The sequence below is a fragment of the Ochlerotatus camptorhynchus genome, unplaced genomic scaffold, assembly GCF_037179485.1.
Source record: "Ochlerotatus camptorhynchus isolate MF236.1 unplaced genomic scaffold, CSIRO-AGI_Acam_v1.1 ptg000084l, whole genome shotgun sequence".
Taxonomy (NCBI): Eukaryota; Metazoa; Arthropoda; class Insecta; order Diptera; family Culicidae; genus Ochlerotatus; species Ochlerotatus camptorhynchus.
Genome location: NW_027040574.1, coordinates 3,410,847 through 3,428,024, shown reverse-complemented (window position 1 = coordinate 3,428,024; position 17,178 = coordinate 3,410,847). Strand labels below are relative to the sequence as shown.

Here is a 17,178-nt window from a genome sequence, read left to right as displayed (position 1 = left end):
CAAAGTTGGCTGCAGGCTCGTTCAGTTCCCAAGAAGATGAGAGGACATTTTAGCTGTCTAAATTTCAAAGTTAATTGAAAACAAAAATAGTTTAGTACTAGAATTTTGACTAGAATGGGGTACGTTAATCGATTTTCTTAGGACCAATAGGCTAGTCAAGTAGTAAGCCAATTTAAATCGTTAGTTTCAACCGGTTGGTTATATAGTAATATTGTATCCACTTTTAGTAAATGGTGTTTAAAGCGTCATGAATAACCTTGATTGATACATATTAGTATGAGCGGTGGTTGATAGCACAAACGAAGTGACAGACGACTAACTGGCGAAGAAATCAATTAAAATAATGTGGTTCGCTGTAATAGAATTTTCTTAAAAGCTCGTGCCATCATCCACCAGACGGGCTAGTTTTTTTGTTTTGATTTGAACAAAGTTGATTTTGTGTACAATGATTCTTTGACAGAGTACAAAGAGTGTATCACTTTGTCATTTTTTTTCATTTAAGTTTTGAGTAGAATGAAAGAGATAGAACCAAAACATTCTTATACGTTTGGTGAAAATGCTAGTACAATCCAGTAGTAGCATAGAGGTAACTCTAAGACCACTGGGTCCCGAAGAAAATCATTATTATTTTTGGCTCACTCAGTACCAGAACAACGGTCCCAAGCAGTCCCAAGCTATTTCACTCACCCCTGCATGTTCTGCATGAATCCACACACCCCTGATGTTATCTGTCAAACTTTCATAGCGAATCAAAACAAAAATAGTGTAGTAATAGAATTTCAACTAGAATAGGGTACATTAATCGTTTGCTTGGGACCAATAGGCTACTAAAGTGGTGAGCCAATTTAAAATCGTTAGTTTCGTATTGATTGTTGGTAGTAGCGTAGAGGTAACTCTAAGACCAGAAGGTCCCAAAGATACGTGCTCAACTTTTTGGCTCAGCTCTGGTACTATCTTCGGTCCCAAGCTAATCGATGCACCCCTCGAAACATAAGAAAATCCATGAACCCCTCATTTTATCTGTCAAACTTTCATAGCAAATCAAAACAAACATAGTGTAGTACTAGAATTTCGACTAGAATGGGATAGCAGTGATCCATTTTAAAATCGTTAGTTTCGAATTGATTGTTGGTAGTAGTGTTGCCATGTGGTCAAATATATCATATTAACAATATGATCCATTCATGCCTTTTCCAAATGTTGCAATGGTGACCCGCAAAATATTGCTTCACGCACCATCTAGCGTTGAAAAAGGTCAGCAAAAATCATTCAATTACAATCGACGGGTGCGAATACAGCACTTATTACAAAAGTAAGAGTCAAATTATTTTCATTAATTACATTGTGTATATTACTTTAAAATTTGTCTGGCTTGTCACTGTGGTCATCAAATAAAATAAAATGCTGAAATACATTCATTTGAAATAGTAAACAAATTTTCATTTGGTTTACCCCTCGTGATGATAAACAAATACATTGGTAGCCTTTTTGGCCACAGAGGTGCTTTCATCGCTAAAAATTCGGTTCGCCAGCTAAGCGAAAGAGTGGATCATATTGTTAATATGATATATTTGATGTGGTACAATCCAGTAGAAGTGGTGTTGCCATGTGGTACACTGAAAAATTGCAATAGCAGGTTAGTCACCAAAGTTTTCGAGCCGCTCCGTCCGTCACTTCGTTTGTGGTTGAAAGGGCACTCATTACTGATGCATTACCACATTTAAAAACTGGTTTCCAGCAAAAGAAAAATCACACTAAACAATCAAAATAAATCCCTACAAAAGACTGAGCTTCAGTGAATTTCTTCTACGGATCCGTATTTCTGCAAAATTCGATCAATTCTATTCTACGGAAAATTTCGTAGAACCTACATCACTGACTTCCATCTGATTTTTTTTAATTCAACACAGCGACGCGTTGACAGAACGAGGGAAAAGCAACTAGTGAAATAAAAAATTCATGAACGAGGGATGCTCCGGTTGCAAAACAATGCTTGGGAATGTGCATGATAGAGGGTACGGTACTACCATAGAGGTAACTCTAAGACCAGAAGATCCCGAAGAAAAGTGCTCAACTTTTTGGCTCAGCTTTGGTACTCTCTTCGGTCCCAAGCCTCGTCCCAAGCTAATCGATGCACCGCTCGAAACATAGGAAAATCCACGAACCCCTCATTTTATCCGTCAAAACAAACATAGTGTAATACTAGAATTTCGACTAGAATGGGGTACGTTAATCGATTTGCTTGGGACCAATAAGCTAGTCAAGTAGTGAGCCAATTTAAAATCGTTAGTTTCAACCGGTTGGTACTACCACAAACGAAGTGACAGACGGAGCGGCTCGAAAACTTTGGTGACTAACCTGCTATTGCAATTTTTCAGTGTACCACATGGCAACACCACTACTACTGAATTGTATCACATGGCAACACTACTACCAACCGGTGGAAACTAACAACTTTAAATTGGCTCACTACTTGACTAGCCTATTGGTCCCAAGCAAATCGATTAACGAACCCCATTCTAGTCAAAATTCTAGTACTACACTATGTTTGTTTTGATTCACTATGAAAGTTTGACAGACAAAATGAGGGGTTCGTGGATTTTCTTATGTTTCGAGGGGTGCATTGATTAGCTTGGGACCGAAGACTTTAAAGTCGTATTAAATCAAGGTTTAAAATAAAAGTCATGCAGAGTTTATTTTAAAAATATTCGTGTTGAAAATAAACGTGAATATTTTTGCTTTGACAGCTTTGTAATCAAAAATAAATAATTTTACATGATTTCGAAGTTTATTTTAAACGTATTTAATGTTTAGCGTGATTTTCTATTTATTATTATGAATTATTTTCGAATGTGCGATGAAACAACTAAAAGTGCGCAATTAGGTCAAATCACCAATCGTGCGCTTTTATTTGCATTATCGTGGTCACATGATCCGGATGCAATCACATCCGTATGCAGGGATCAGTCCTTCATCCAGAGACCAGTCCTTCACCACGAATGATGGGTAATCTTCCGGAAACCTCCCCCCGGTAACAACGAATGTTCTGTGTTCACCAGCTTCAGTGTCGCTCCGTCCAGATCTTGATCTCGTTTTCTGCTTGGTCTTCTGTGCCTTTATCACCGCAAAACGTTCCCGCTTGACCAGGTCCAACCGGAAAATGATTCCATTCTTATTCACCAAGTACCGAAACCGATCATTGTCAGTCAAATACAAACACGTCAGTGACAGATGCTGTCAAATACAATTGATATATCGATAGTGTGTTGTAATAAACATACTTTTGCAGTCAAACATAAATATTTTAGTTTTAAACATCCTTTCAATTTACTTTGAATAATTCATATGTTTAGAGCGAGGATTAGAGTATATTTTTGATTTAAATGAACAAATTCGTATTCGTACTCGTATACAGCGTATATTCGTTATAAGTTAGGTAACACAGTAGCAACCGGTGGAAACTAACGATTTTAAACTGGCTCACACAGAACTACCATAGAGGTAACTCTAAGACTAGAAGGTCCCGAAGAAACATGCTGAACTTTTTGGCTCAGCTCTGGTACTCTCTTTGGTCCCAAGCTAATCGTTGCACCCCTCGAAACAAGGGAAAATCCACGAACCCCTCTTTTTATCTGTCAAACTTTCATAACCAATCAAAACAAACATTGTGTAGTTCTAGAATTTCGACTAGAAGGGGATACACACTCAATTTTTTTGTCGAGATTCCAACAGCCGAGTAGCTCTGCAATTTATTTTGCTGAGGTTCAGTAAAACAATTACCGAAACTCAGCTAATAAATATCATTTAGCTGAGATATCAGCTAACAAACAGATATTTTGCAGAGATATCAGCAAAATTAAATGCCGATGTAATCGGCTGTTGGAGATTTTACCGAGCAAGATTAAGTTAATCACATTCCTTTATTTAACGTCGGTCTCCGTTCCGCAATCTAGTGCCAATCACCGACGGACATCGATTGCCATCCATTGAAGGCAATCGAATGTGCTGGAAGGCAACTTCCACACTGTAGTATATGTGGTAAAGTAATAATCAATTAATAATAAATTTACCTTTATTTAGTTTGAAGTCGGCAAAGTGCATTTGGCAGCACTGGAAGTCGACATTCATAAAATAGGAAAATGACAGATAAGCTCACCTTCGTTGAAACATGAGCTTCGGAAAGCTCCGAATATACGAATGCAATTGGCGTTGACGGCACCGTCGAAAAATTTGCTCTTCCAGCAAATATAGACAGTTTCTTATGGGAATTTTCGGTGGAGTGAAAGGATAGTACAAAGTCCGCCATGTTTCACGCACAGTCTGACGTTTGCTTATGGATTTTCTCATAGGAGTAAAGAGCTACAGAGTCGCCGTCAACGCCAATTCGTGTTATGAAATTCGAAGTTTGGCTACGAAACGATCAAAACACAGGACTCGAAGTGAGGGGGATAGGACATATGCTTAACATGACGCGCTGCCATTTATACAGATTTATCTGTATTATACAGATTTTTTAATCTTAATACAGACCCGATACAGAATACAGATTTATCACAGATTTTTAAATTACAATACAGATTTATACAGATTTTTATAAAATGCTTGAGAAAAAAAATTCAAAATTTATAAAAACAAAATAACTTGCTCGATTTTATCAGCGTACCCCCTTCTCTCCAAAATTAATTGTTGTGCTTTACATGTGGATTATGGGGATTACAGTATTAATTGAATATTTCCAATATAAGCATGTATGTTAAATACAAGAAAAGTGCCCGAGCACATTAAAATGGTACAAATACAAGTACTCGTAAACATTTTACTTGCATTGAAAATGTATTTCGTAAGAAATTGCGGATTTTCTGATATTCTCCATACTGCAAAAATGATTTTACCAGCACTGGCGGGGCGACATCTCTCGACTTTTCGGTCATCTCTCGACTACCACACAAATGATGTAATTAATTGTATTCATCTATATTAAAAATATCAAATAGTAATGAACTCGTGCACTTTTTTGCATTTAAAACTGCTTATCAGGAAGATAATGAATAGAAACTAAAATCTCCATACATTTTCAAACGGCTTCATATCACTCTTATAAATAAGTACGGAAGATGTCACAAATGGCCCAATTATATCCCGTATGGTTAGTACGATAGCCCGAATAGGTGGTTAAGCACTTTTTATGGTTATTTTGTATGCACTGTATTTGTAAAACAACAAAACATGATTAATTAAGAAAAAAATCGTCAATACAGAAAATACAGATTTTTTAATAGAGTGGATACAGATTTTTATAAAACCACCTGGCAGCTCTGCATGACGCTATGGGATGGAAGAGTGCGGAATGAGATGTACTATCAGATTCATCACGCTCATTCATGGCTCGTTTGTTTGAGGATTCTGTTGACAAATTTTAAAGGTGTATTCAGATCTAAGCGATATTTCACGCGCGGAGCGAGATTTTGCGAAGGTACGAGAGGGAGAAAAGCGCTAGTTGTCTCTCTCATTTCAACGCAAATTTTGCTCCGCTCCGCTAATGTACACCTTAAAGCAGACGGACGCTACGAACAACGCGGGACAATTTGGCAAGATTCATCATAGTGACAACAACAAATGGTCGATGCTTGAAACCTCGACCAGGTCACGACACTCACCTGCGTAGGATATCGCACCCATTCAACACACATGGGCCGGGGACCAACGGCTTTACCATAGATTTTTATGCTTCAGAAAAATCTCACCGACCTCGGCTGGGATTGAACCCAGACCCATTGGGATGAAAAAATGGTCACGCTTAACACTACACCACCACACACGTGAAACACAATAAGCACAGACACAAGGTGGCAGAGTGACTTAACCCCTGATAATAACCTAACAATACGAGTAATTGAGTACTTGGCACTGATGAAGTCTGCAAGTAGTAGACGAAATACGCGTATCCGTCAAAAGATAAGCAATTATAACGGAATTAAAATGAAATAAACCAACACACTCAAAGCTTTTCATAAATGGATTCCGTTAAGAGGATCGACAAATTTAAAAGATTTATAATTAACCACTTCATTCGAGCAGTTATAATGATGTTTACTACCACTCGAACTTTGAAATAAAACATTATTTTGAGATTTTTTCTTCTAGAACCAACATTTGTGCGTTTCATAAAAAAATAGAAATTAGTTGGTCCAGTTGTATGAAATCGCTGGTAGAAAGTCACGCCAAAACTGCTTGGCAAAGTGGTCAATTCGAATTTTTTACACTCACACAACTGTTTCCAAATCAAAGGACACAAACAGCATTCATTTTGGCTGAACCTTAACTGTTTCCATTCACCCATCACACACACGTGCATTACCCTTCTATTATGGTGAATGTTTTATGGACCCCCTAAAGGCTTCCCCAATCTAATCGATGACGGCCAAGATTGTTAAGCTCGCACGGTGCAACCGATAAGCCCCGTTTCCATTTCGAAAAAAATATTTAAAAAATGACCGAGTAAGGCACCAAGCTATTAGTTCACCTTAACCACCGACCGAATTAAGATGAAGGAATTACCATTTGCTTTGGTGCTGGTCTTGTTCCTAGCCAGTGCTTACGCCCAGGTTCACCCAGATATCGCCGAAGATGCCTATTTGGATTCTGTAAGTGACGGCAAACCTGTTTTGTTCTGAATCACAGATATGAACTTTGTCCTTGTGTGTTTGTTCAGCTGGGACTCCTCCGGAAGTACGGCTACCCCGCTGAGGAGCACATCGTTGAAACGGATGATGGCTACCTGCTGGGAGTTCACCGCTGTCCAGGCAGTCCCGTATCGCCACCAGCAGCCGGAAAACCCGTAGTCTTGCTGCAGCACGGAATGCTCAGTTCATCGGCTGATTATATCCTGATGGGACCGCAAACCAGTCTGGTCTACATGTTGGCCGACGCCGGGTACGATGTTTGGATGGGCAACTCCCGTGGCAATCGGTACTCCAACCGCCACCGCTCGAGGAACAACCAAACTCAAGTGTTTTGGGACTTTTCGTGGCATGAGGTTGGAAGCATCGACGTGCCGAATGTGATTGATTACATCCTGGCACGGACGGGGCAGCAAAATCTACAGTACATCGGACACTCGCAGGGTACCACAGTTTTCTGGGTGATGATGTCCCAGCATCCGTACTACAACCAGAGGGTTAAGAGTGCCCATCTACTGGCCCCTGCTGCGTACATGCACCGGACGAGAAGTCCCTACGTTATTTTCTTGGCCGCATATCTACACACGACAGAGCTGATGTTGCAGATGATGGGGACTTACTACTTCGCACCAACGAATGAAATGGACATTCAAGGTGGTATCGATCAGTGCCGAGATGGAGCACCATATCAGCAGATGTGTACCATGACTACGTTCCTGATGGCTGGCTTTAACTCCCAGGAGGTTAACTACGTAAGTTTCGCAGCCGTTGGCGTAGGTAAATTGTTTCTTCTAAATGGTTGTCTTCTATTTTCTCCGTAGACCATGCTTCCGGTCATGCATGGCCATTCACCCGCAGGTGCTTCTGCCATGCAAATGATCCACCATGCCCAGACGGTCCGTTCGCATATCTTCCGCCAGTATGACTATGGACCGGCAGAAAACATGATCCGCTACGGATCGTTGACTCCACCAAACTACAACCTAAACAACGTCCAGGCTCCGACGCTGCTGTACCACAGTACCAACGATTGGTTGGCCACCCCGGAAGATGTCCTGCTCCTGGCCGGTCAGCTTCCGAATGTCCGCAAGCGATACCTTGTTCCACTGCACGCATTCAACCACATGGACTTCGTCTGGGCCATCAACGTGCGATCGCTACTGTACGATGAACTGTTGGCCGATTTGCGCGCGTACGCTTGAGTGGGACACCTGGTGGCACTTGAATAACACTTGAAATTGAAACGAACACTGAACTGGTTTTAACTAGATTAGCAGCTTTTATTTTGAAGAACTAACTCTTCCGATCGGTTTGTTCGACGTTGTTGATAATCTCCCTGTAGAGGATTTCCCTGACATTGTTGGCTAGTATAAAATCTACGTGACTGAATCGCTTATCCGGTACCGGATAGCTCCCAACCACGTTTGGTAGTTCGCTTTCAAGCTGCAGTACATTCTGGTAGACGACCGTGTTGTCGTTATAGCCGAAGTAGGTTCTCACTTGGACCGTCACCTGTGATAGGTTGTACCTTGGGACGATTCTGGTTCCGTAAGCTTCCCGGTTCTGCCTGATATCATTGTAATCGAACTGCCTAAAGATTCCATCGTTGATAATCTGGGCGTAGTGACGCACTTGTTTGGTCGAAGCGCCCGCTGGGAAGTGGCCTAGGAAGATCCGAAGCATTTTCTGTTGGGAAGAAAGTGATTAGAAACTATGAGTTTAGGGTTTAGGTAATTTTAGGATATTGGCTTACGGCATTCAGTTGAGTTGGATTGGGACCTGCCACATCGTGGACCACAGCTCGGCAAAAGTTCTGTCCCGGAGTAGGGCACAGCCATCGGAACAAATAGTACTGCTGCTCCAAGTGCGGTAAGAATTCATTTATTCCAACGGACTTGAAAGTAATAGAAAGCGGAGAGAGCAGCGATGTCAACAAGCGTATTATTGCACTCCCACTACGGTACATGTAAACGGCCGGAGATAAAGCGTGCAGTTGAACAATCTTTTCGTTGTACTCCGGTCGACTGCTTAATGCTACGAAGCTGGTCATCGCACCTTGTGAGAAGCCAATGTAGTGAAGCCGTTGAGCTCCCGTTCGGTCAAGAACGAAGTCAATCAACGCCGTAACATCGTAATAGCCAATCTCGTGGAATGTGAAGTCCCAAAATTGATGTGAAGTCACTGAAAGTCGTTGGTGTTTTCTTGAGTAACGATTACCCCGAGCGTTTCCCATCCAGATGTCGTAGCCACGATCGGCCAACAGGTATGCCAATCCATGTTTCCGACCGATCAGGACCCAATCTGAGCAGCTGCTGAACAACGAGTGCATCATGAGAACTGGAAACTCCCGTGCTCCCTTTTGACCTGGAATTCTGTACATCGACAGCAGGTAACCATCTTCGGTGGGAACTTCATACTCTTCCACTTCGTAGCCGTACTTCCGAATCAGTTGTGGCTGTCAAAGAATGAAAATTCACTCAAATCCTTTCCGTACAAAGCTAGTGCAGAAATGCATCGAAAACTCACCACAGTCAACAGAGCGTCCTCCTCCTCAACAGAAAAAGGCAACGAATTATTAAATCCTTGGGCCACACCCCATAAGACACACAACACAGCTGCTAACCGACTGAACATGTCTTCTCTAGAACCGTTCCGTACTAAGGCTACCGATTAACTGATTATTGACAACCCAGCTAGATTGATTCTTGATTAGACGTTGTTCTAAGGGTTGGAAGTGGCCCCCACCATTCTATATTAACCATAAGTTGCCACCGTATACCAATAGGGCTATAATTGTGTGGTCAAGTTTTCCACAACCAGAAACAATCTTTCCGTGCGCTAATTGCTATCTACACCCCTCCGTCCAGATCGAATCGCGTCAATGAATTCGCCGACAGTTTTTATTTTAATCTTGGATGCGGGTGAGGTGGCTAATGTGACTGCAAAACTGCTTGCGGTTTTTTGTTTGAGCTGCATACTTTACACTAATCACCTGTTTAGATAGTAGCAAGCTACACTGTACGTAGTTACTCTATATCAGAGGAATTTCAAATGACATAACATAACGGTAGCCGATGCCACGTGGTTCCAGGCATGTTAGGAGCGCGCCTTGCGCGTCGTTGCGCTGAGATATATCGTTACAACACGTTTCATGCTTACACCGCACCGTTCGTTGCCATGGTGATCTCGATAGAGAAAAATAAACAGAGAGTGAGAAGAGTCTGTGAACAGTACGGGAGAGCCATCCAGCAGCGTCGTTCGTCGGCCACTACACTTTATCTCGGATCAAGTTCACGGTTCCGGGCCGCCGACAAGTTTCGCCAATTTAAGGTAATTAATGGTTAACGGTTGCAGCATGTAATTGCATAAATCAGGTTCAGCTGAAACCACTGAAATACATATGGAATGATTTGTTTACAAACAAGGTTTTGCGGTTTGCTTGAATGCGTTCATTGATCTATCAGCTGTTGTCTATACTGCCAATAACCGCATATCGGTCCCATATGGATTTTCGTCAGTTATGAGATAGCAACGCTATCTACTATCAATTGGCATCTACTTTTATATTATGTCATAAAACTACGGACTTTGATCATGACACATGTGAAAACAACATCAAGTCAGTTCGTCCCATCAAGCAAAGTAATCGGTTATCAGGCCCATCCTGAAATTCAATCGTCCAGAAGTCAAGTTGTTCTGTTTTTTGAATTGTCATACTTTTGTGCTGATATAACAAAACATGCAAGCTTCATTGCAACTGATTATAGCTTGGAAAAAGTTCTAATAAATGTACTAATCCTTTAAATTTTTCGAACCTCTTAACGGCATCCCTTTATGAAGAGCTTTGAGGGGGTTGGTTTATTTCCTTTAAATTCCGTTATAATTGCTTATCTTTTGACAGATACGCGTATTTCATCTACTACTTGTAGACTTCATCGGGTACACGACGTTAGGCATACGGATGTTAGGCATACGGACGTTAGGCATACGGACGTTAGGCATATTGTACGGTAGGCTTAATGGACGTTAGGCATAAAGGACGTTAGGCATAATGGACGTTAGGCATAATCTACCGGATGAATTCCAGAATTATGATAATGGGGACCGTGTATTGATTGCTGACATCGGTGACAATAATAAAAGAGCCTTAATTTTTGGGACTCATGAAAACTTTCGACGTCTTGGACAGGCAAAGTATTTGGTTGCAGATGGTACGTTTGCCACAGTTCCTTGTTTGTTTCGGCAACTCGTCGCTGTTCATGGAAGTATCGCTCCCTCACATCAGCAGACGGTCCTGCTAGTATTCATTCTGATGACAACAAAAACATAATCGTTGTATCGAAAAGTATGGGAGTAAATCCTGGAAGCATCAGATATGTTTTTGTTATTGAATGAAAAACCACAGAATTCACCATTCTTCGTTTCATGAGCTGTTCTTTGACATCATCTTCTATTCAACCTTAGTTGTTTTTTTTTTTGTTATTGAATGAAAAATCACAGAATTCACCATTCTTTATTTCATGAGCTGTTCCTTGAGGAAAACCTTATCTTCTTTGACATTTCCGGAGAACTTCGAGATTAGGGCGTAATTGCTTTTGTAAACAAACACTTCATTTGACGATTTCTCGCGAATTAAAGCTCAATCTCAAAAACTAACAACACAAACAGGCAGATGAATGGTTCATCTATCATTTGGTATAGTTTGTTCACGAGATTTTTCTTTTACTCACGATCAGCGATTAACATGTCTGTTTACAAAAACAATTACGCCCATATCTCAAAGTTTCCCGGACTTGCAATATGTGTGTAAGAATATATTACAACAAATGTGTGCTTTATTATTTCTTATGATATGATAAATAATGGATTTCATTGTTTACCATGCTCGAAACAGTTTTCTAGAGTTGCACAGCAGCAAGGTATGTTATGCCTAACGTCCATTATGCCTAAAGTATATTATGCCAAACGTCCATTATGCCTAAAGTATATTATGCCAAACGTCCATTATGCCTAATGACTTTATGCCTAACGTCCATTATGCCTAACGTCCGTATGCCTAACGTCCGTATGCCTAACGTCCGTATGCCTAATGTATTTATGCCTAATGGGGTACACTCGACTTCATCAGTGCCAAGCAGGGTTACTTCCACTCACTTGCTATAAAAAAATGTTTTTCGGAATTATGAAATCATGATATAGTATATTGCTAATTAGTACTTGTAAGTTACAAGAGGAGGTCATGAAGTATATGGTTGACACATAAAATCTGTCAAAATTGCTTTCAGTGCGTCACAATCAGCGATTTTACGACTCGTGAGCGCTCACGAATCATAAGATCGCTAATTGGGTTCTTTAATTTTGAAAAATATATCGGTTTTTATATATCATCTGAAAGAGCTTTGTTTTCTGAGCACAGCTATATTTTTTTCGAACCAACACACTTTGATCTCGATTTTTAAATCAAGATTTAAAGCAAAATAATAACTTCATTGTTTGACACTGAACTGACAAACTGACAGTTTGCTCCCATACAAAGTGGCACCGAGGGGCACTAATAAGGTGATTTTTGCAAATGTAATCGTTCTTATTTAAAATAGTTCCAGTGTACCAACATTGATGAAATTTAGGGTTTGGGTTCCATTTTTAATGCAGATTACGAATATGCATTTACCTCAATACCCTTAAAGAACCCAATTGTTACGCTCTCAAAGCGAAATTAACAGGTTTTATGAGTCAAACACATACTTTACTACCTCTTCTTGTTACTTACAAGTACAACATAGCATTATTGCATCTAATGATTGCATAATTCCGAATAATATTTTGTTATAGCAAGTGAGTGGAAGCAACCCTGGTGCCAAGTACTCAACACCACTTAAGAATCCATCTACGAGTTATATACTAATAAACAGGGTTACTTCCACTCATCTTCTTCTTCTTCTTTCTTTCCTTTATTTAACGTCGGTCTCTGTTCCGCAATCTAGTGCCAATCACCGACGGACATCGATTGCCATCCATTTACGGCAATCGAATGTGCAGGAAGGCAGCTTCCACACCTGCGTAGGATTTCGCACCTATTCAACACACATGGGCCGGGACCAACGGCTTTACTTCCCTTCCGAAGGAAGACGTGACCAGAGATTTTTATGCCTCAGAAAAATCCCACCGACCTCGGCTGGGATTGAACCCAGACCCATTGGGGTGTTAGAAAGCAGTCACGCTTACCACTACACCACCGGCGCCGGCTGACTACTTCCACTCACTTCGCTATAAAAAATGTTTTTCTTAATTATGGAATCATTGGATGCTATTATGAAAGTTTGTACTTTCAGAAACAAGAAGAGGTTAAAAGGTATGTATTTGACACATAAAACCTGTCATTTTCGCTTTCAGTGCGTCACAATCAGCAAATTTATGACTCGTGAGTGAGCGCTCACGAATCGTAAAATCGCTGATTGTGACGCACTGAAAGCAATAATGATAGGTTTTATGTGTCAAACACCTAGTTTACAACCTTATCTTGCGACTTACAACTACTAACTATCATTATAATATATATTGATTTTATAATTCCGAAAAACAATTTTTTTATAGCAAGTGAGTGGAAGCAAGCCTGCTAATCAATAGGTACTAAAAATCAACAGGTATCCAATGTCAAGTCAAAATTTACCTAACAGGTACCTAAATTCAGTTTCCAACAGGTAGATACATGCTACGATGTGTTGTTTTAGGTAGCATGCTAAAGAGTCTCGAGTATCCGTTTCCTTGATCTCTATTAAGCAATGTTGATGGATTATGTTTAAATATTTCTAAACTTTCAGCTACGTCTAGTTTCCAAGGCGAAGATACAGTCCGCAGGATACTAATGTTATCCTTTGTCAAATTGTGCCCCTTTGTAACGATATATTCTGCAACCTTGGATTTAAATTCATAATGAAGTCCTTTGTTAGCCTTTTTTACCTCTGCGATGTGTTGCTTAAACCTTGTTTCCAAAGTCCTTTTCGTCTGTACTAACCTTTTCCAAATATTTAAATGTCACTTCACAACTTCGGCTACCATTTTTTTCAATGCCCACTTTTTACATATGGGACTGATATGCAGTTGTAGGCAAAGTGTCGATATAATAATATTAATTTTGGATAGGATTTAATCTACCAATTACGATTGTTAAGTTCCACCCACATTAGATCTAATGTGCGTGGCCTTTACTGCGGCATTAAACAGTCAACATCAGTGTCTGTTTTTCTCATTTACCCTCATCACTTCTATCCAGTGTAGATGAATTTCGGTTGTTTTGAAAATCTTCGCTGTCAACGTACAAGTGAAATCATACGTAACATTTGATAACGGCACAAAAGCTTTTGTAAACAAACTTTGTAAGGCCCTTTGTACGCGAAGCAAAGTACGCTCACGCAAACCAATACCATTTTCGGAAAGGTGAACGAGGCCCCTACCCGATGATGTTGTTGGTTTGCGTGGGCGTAGTTCGGTTCGCGTTTAAAAGGTCTTACAAAGTTTGTTAGCAAAAGCTTTTGTGTCGTTATCAAATGTTACGCCTGAAATGAACAAATGAGTTCATTATCCATCGACGAATACGCGTTTGTTAATATTCATCATATTGTCGCGCCACCACTAAACTGAAGTTCGCAAGTCCGACTCGCGACGCGAAGTTCACTTCCGACTTATCTGTCAGTGGACTCAACCGAGCTCGATGGCTATATAGTTTTGTTTATTTGCTTTGTTTTGGTATTGTATGAAGATGCTTACAAGTGAGTATTTGAATAAAATTATTTATTTATTGGATGATGTAAATTCTAATATATTATAATTAAGATGGCAAATGTTATTGTACAAAGTGTCCGCCGACAACACGCTAGTGTAAATACAGTTTACCATGCACTGTATGGATATTACTTCTTAGGAATTTCAAAATCACGACTTGCCACTATTTATGGAAAATCACTCGCCACTATCTGCTCTTGGATCAAAAAGTACGACCAGAATGGGCTCTTCCGGCGTAAACAACGTGAGCAGGTGTACAAAAAGTTCAGAGTCGGTATGCGTAGTTGGTTGGCTCAACTTTACATGAGAGAACCTATGTTGTTTCTGGATGAGGCTAAGGAAAAGTTCCAGAAGCGATTCCATATTACCATTAGTGTGTCGTCGATTTGCGCTATTTTGCACGAGTGTGGTCTCTCACGAAAAACAATTGAACGCAGGGCCATTCAAATAAGAGATACGGAAATTGTAAGATTCGTTACAGAACTGATGGCTATTCAGTGGGATATCTACAACCTAATTTTTCTAGACGAAGTTAGCTTCGACAATCGCGACATGCTACGCCGGAAAGGATATGGGGTAATAGGACAAAAAGTTATCTATCGTGGTGAATTTTGTCGCAAGCCTCGTGTATCTTTACTTTGCTTCCTGGGCATGAATGGGATGCTGGATAGTTTTTCAACACAGGGTACATTTACAAGAAACAAATTCTTTGCATGTTGCAGAAATTTTGCTTTACATAATAAACATGTACAAAACTATCCAGGATTTCATTCGGTTTGGGTGATGCATGGGGCAAGGATCCATTGTGATCCAAATATTATTAGATACCTGAGATCGATCGGCATAATCCCAGTTTTCCTCCCAGCATATTGTCCTTTTTTCAATACTATCGAAATAATTTTTGGTTTAGTGAAAAAAGATCTTAATAGGAACAGAGTAGAGCACTCATCAGTCATCAGTTTCAAAATTTATTCTTGCACAAACATTTTTGAGCATTGTGGGTATTATGCGGGAGGAAATATTTTCCCAGAAAAAGGTTTGAATCAAGACATTAGACAAATGGACTTTTTTTTTATTAAAGAACGTTAATTGATCGTGTTGACTTTGCAAGCATTTTATCATGGATTTCTCCTAATTTTCTTTGACTAGTTTGATTCATTCAGACTTAAAACAATAGAATCATTATTTCATTGATCATAAGGAAATATAACGAAATGAACTGGTGATATATAATAAAACAGAACATTACATGTTAAAATGTGTCTTACTCCAAGAATGATCTAAGTCAGCACAATCTACGACTCTTTCTGCTAGAGTGTGACTAAGCTCGCATTCTTCGGGTTGTGTCGCTGATGTCATCGCCGTCAAAAGCTCCAAATCCGTGTTCGCTCGAGATTCCATCACATTCAATTTGTTCACCATTCCTTGCAGAATAGACAGCGCAAGATCAGCATCCTTTCTTACCTCGGCGATTTCTTTGGACCAGCTTTGGTTTACAGTTTTTGCTACGACAAGTCCTCTGCTTAGTGACTGCAGTCTTGCTGCCTCCGAGACAGACGTCCAACGGAAAAACTTCGCCAAGTTTAGCGGAGGTGCTCGGGCCTGTTTCAGTCGATCGCGTTCATGTGCCGGTGATGAATTGATAAAATTCGCCCACAGTAACCAAGAACTATGGTGTCCCTCTATATCAGGATGTCCATCGCGAAGCTCATTCGCCAAAGTATACTCATCCAGGGTACAATCAGCGCCAGATCGGTCCGGATTTATAGAAGCGATCAACTTTCGATGCACTTGCTGATACTGGGTGTTGTTTTCAACGTTAGTTGAATAAACATGCACAAAAATTTTGATGGTTTTTCCTCGCCAATTTCGCAGCACCCTTGGTGTGACTGCAGGAACGATGTAAAGTTTCTTCTTCTCGGTGTCCTGTAAGGTCACAAAACTTTCCATATCTTCTTGTTTGGGGTCATCATCAGCCCAGCGAGGAACTTCGTTCTCGTAAATTACCGCTCGATGAATTTCTTTCTTCGCCACTCCCCAGATTAAATCCAGTACATCTGGCACACTATTTTGTTTTCCACACTCCTTTGGGCGCAGTTGACTGCGATAAAGCTTACTGCGATAAAGCTTACAAAAACATGTTCACTGACGGCAACTGTTTCCAGAAACCCGCTCTCGTTCCTTAATTCATCGTGATCCGCTACAATGTTCACTTCTTCCAATGGATCCCACATTTTCTCTGGGTGCGAGCGCTCCTGATCATGGGGCATCTCTTCTTCCACACTACTTTTATCATTTTCCATGCCATTTTCCCTTTCCATTACACTTTCTTGTCCGATTTCTGCATCTTCGCACATTCGCATCTCAGCCGTATCCTTTTCATCCTCCAAATACTCCTCCGCCTCCTCCTCGAATGATCTGCAAATAAATACTAGTTAGTAAGATTCTCAGCAAACAAAATTATGGTAATATCGAACTTACTCATCCATTTTTCGATAAATAAATATTTTTATTTTCACCAGAGTCACAGCATGACGAATGTTTTGTTTTCGTTTTTGCGCTAATCTCGACGTTGGAACTACTGGTGACGTGATGGCAGGGCTGCCAGATTTTATTTTTTGAACAAAAAAACTCGTCGCAATTGTGCAGTGTTGCCAAATGAATGGCGCATGAATTACATATTTTATCTGCATGCACAATATTCATCAACGCTTGA

General features: G+C 40.3%; 4 protein-coding genes across 4 annotated transcripts; 2 read left to right on the top strand and 2 right to left on the bottom strand.

The window, feature by feature from the left end:
• The first annotated feature begins 6,509 nt into the window (after window positions 1-6,509).
• On the top strand, window positions 6,510-7,948 carry LOC135698275 (lipase 3-like). Its single transcript, XM_065218165.1, has 3 exons — window positions 6,510-6,644; window positions 6,713-7,432; window positions 7,502-7,948. The coding sequence occupies exons 1-3, from the start codon at window positions 6,546-6,548 to the stop codon at window positions 7,880-7,882; spliced, it is 1,200 nt and encodes a 399-aa protein (XP_065074237.1). The 5' UTR covers window positions 6,510-6,545; the 3' UTR covers window positions 7,883-7,948.
• A 25-nt stretch (window positions 7,949-7,973) lies between these two features.
• Window positions 7,974-9,416, bottom strand: LOC135698239 (lipase 1-like). The gene is made up of 3 exons (XM_065218132.1): window positions 9,207-9,416; window positions 8,434-9,135; window positions 7,974-8,366 (listed from the first exon to the last, which is right to left on the bottom strand). Exons 1-3 carry the CDS (start codon window positions 9,312-9,314, stop codon window positions 7,974-7,976), a joined length of 1,203 nt encoding a protein of 400 aa, XP_065074204.1. The 5' UTR covers window positions 9,315-9,416.
• A 5,097-nt stretch (window positions 9,417-14,513) lies between these two features.
• On the top strand, window positions 14,514-15,551 carry LOC135698238 (uncharacterized). The gene has a single exon (XM_065218131.1). The coding sequence runs from the start codon at window positions 14,514-14,516 to the stop codon at window positions 15,549-15,551; it is 1,038 nt and encodes a 345-aa protein (XP_065074203.1).
• Window positions 15,552-15,707: 156 nt separating this feature from the next.
• On the bottom strand, window positions 15,708-16,951 carry LOC135698237 (uncharacterized). The gene is made up of 3 exons (XM_065218129.1): window positions 16,944-16,951; window positions 16,632-16,880; window positions 15,708-16,578 (listed from the first exon to the last, which is right to left on the bottom strand). Exons 1-3 carry the CDS (start codon window positions 16,949-16,951, stop codon window positions 15,708-15,710), a joined length of 1,128 nt encoding a protein of 375 aa, XP_065074201.1.
• Between the last annotated feature and the right edge of the window lie 227 nt (window positions 16,952-17,178).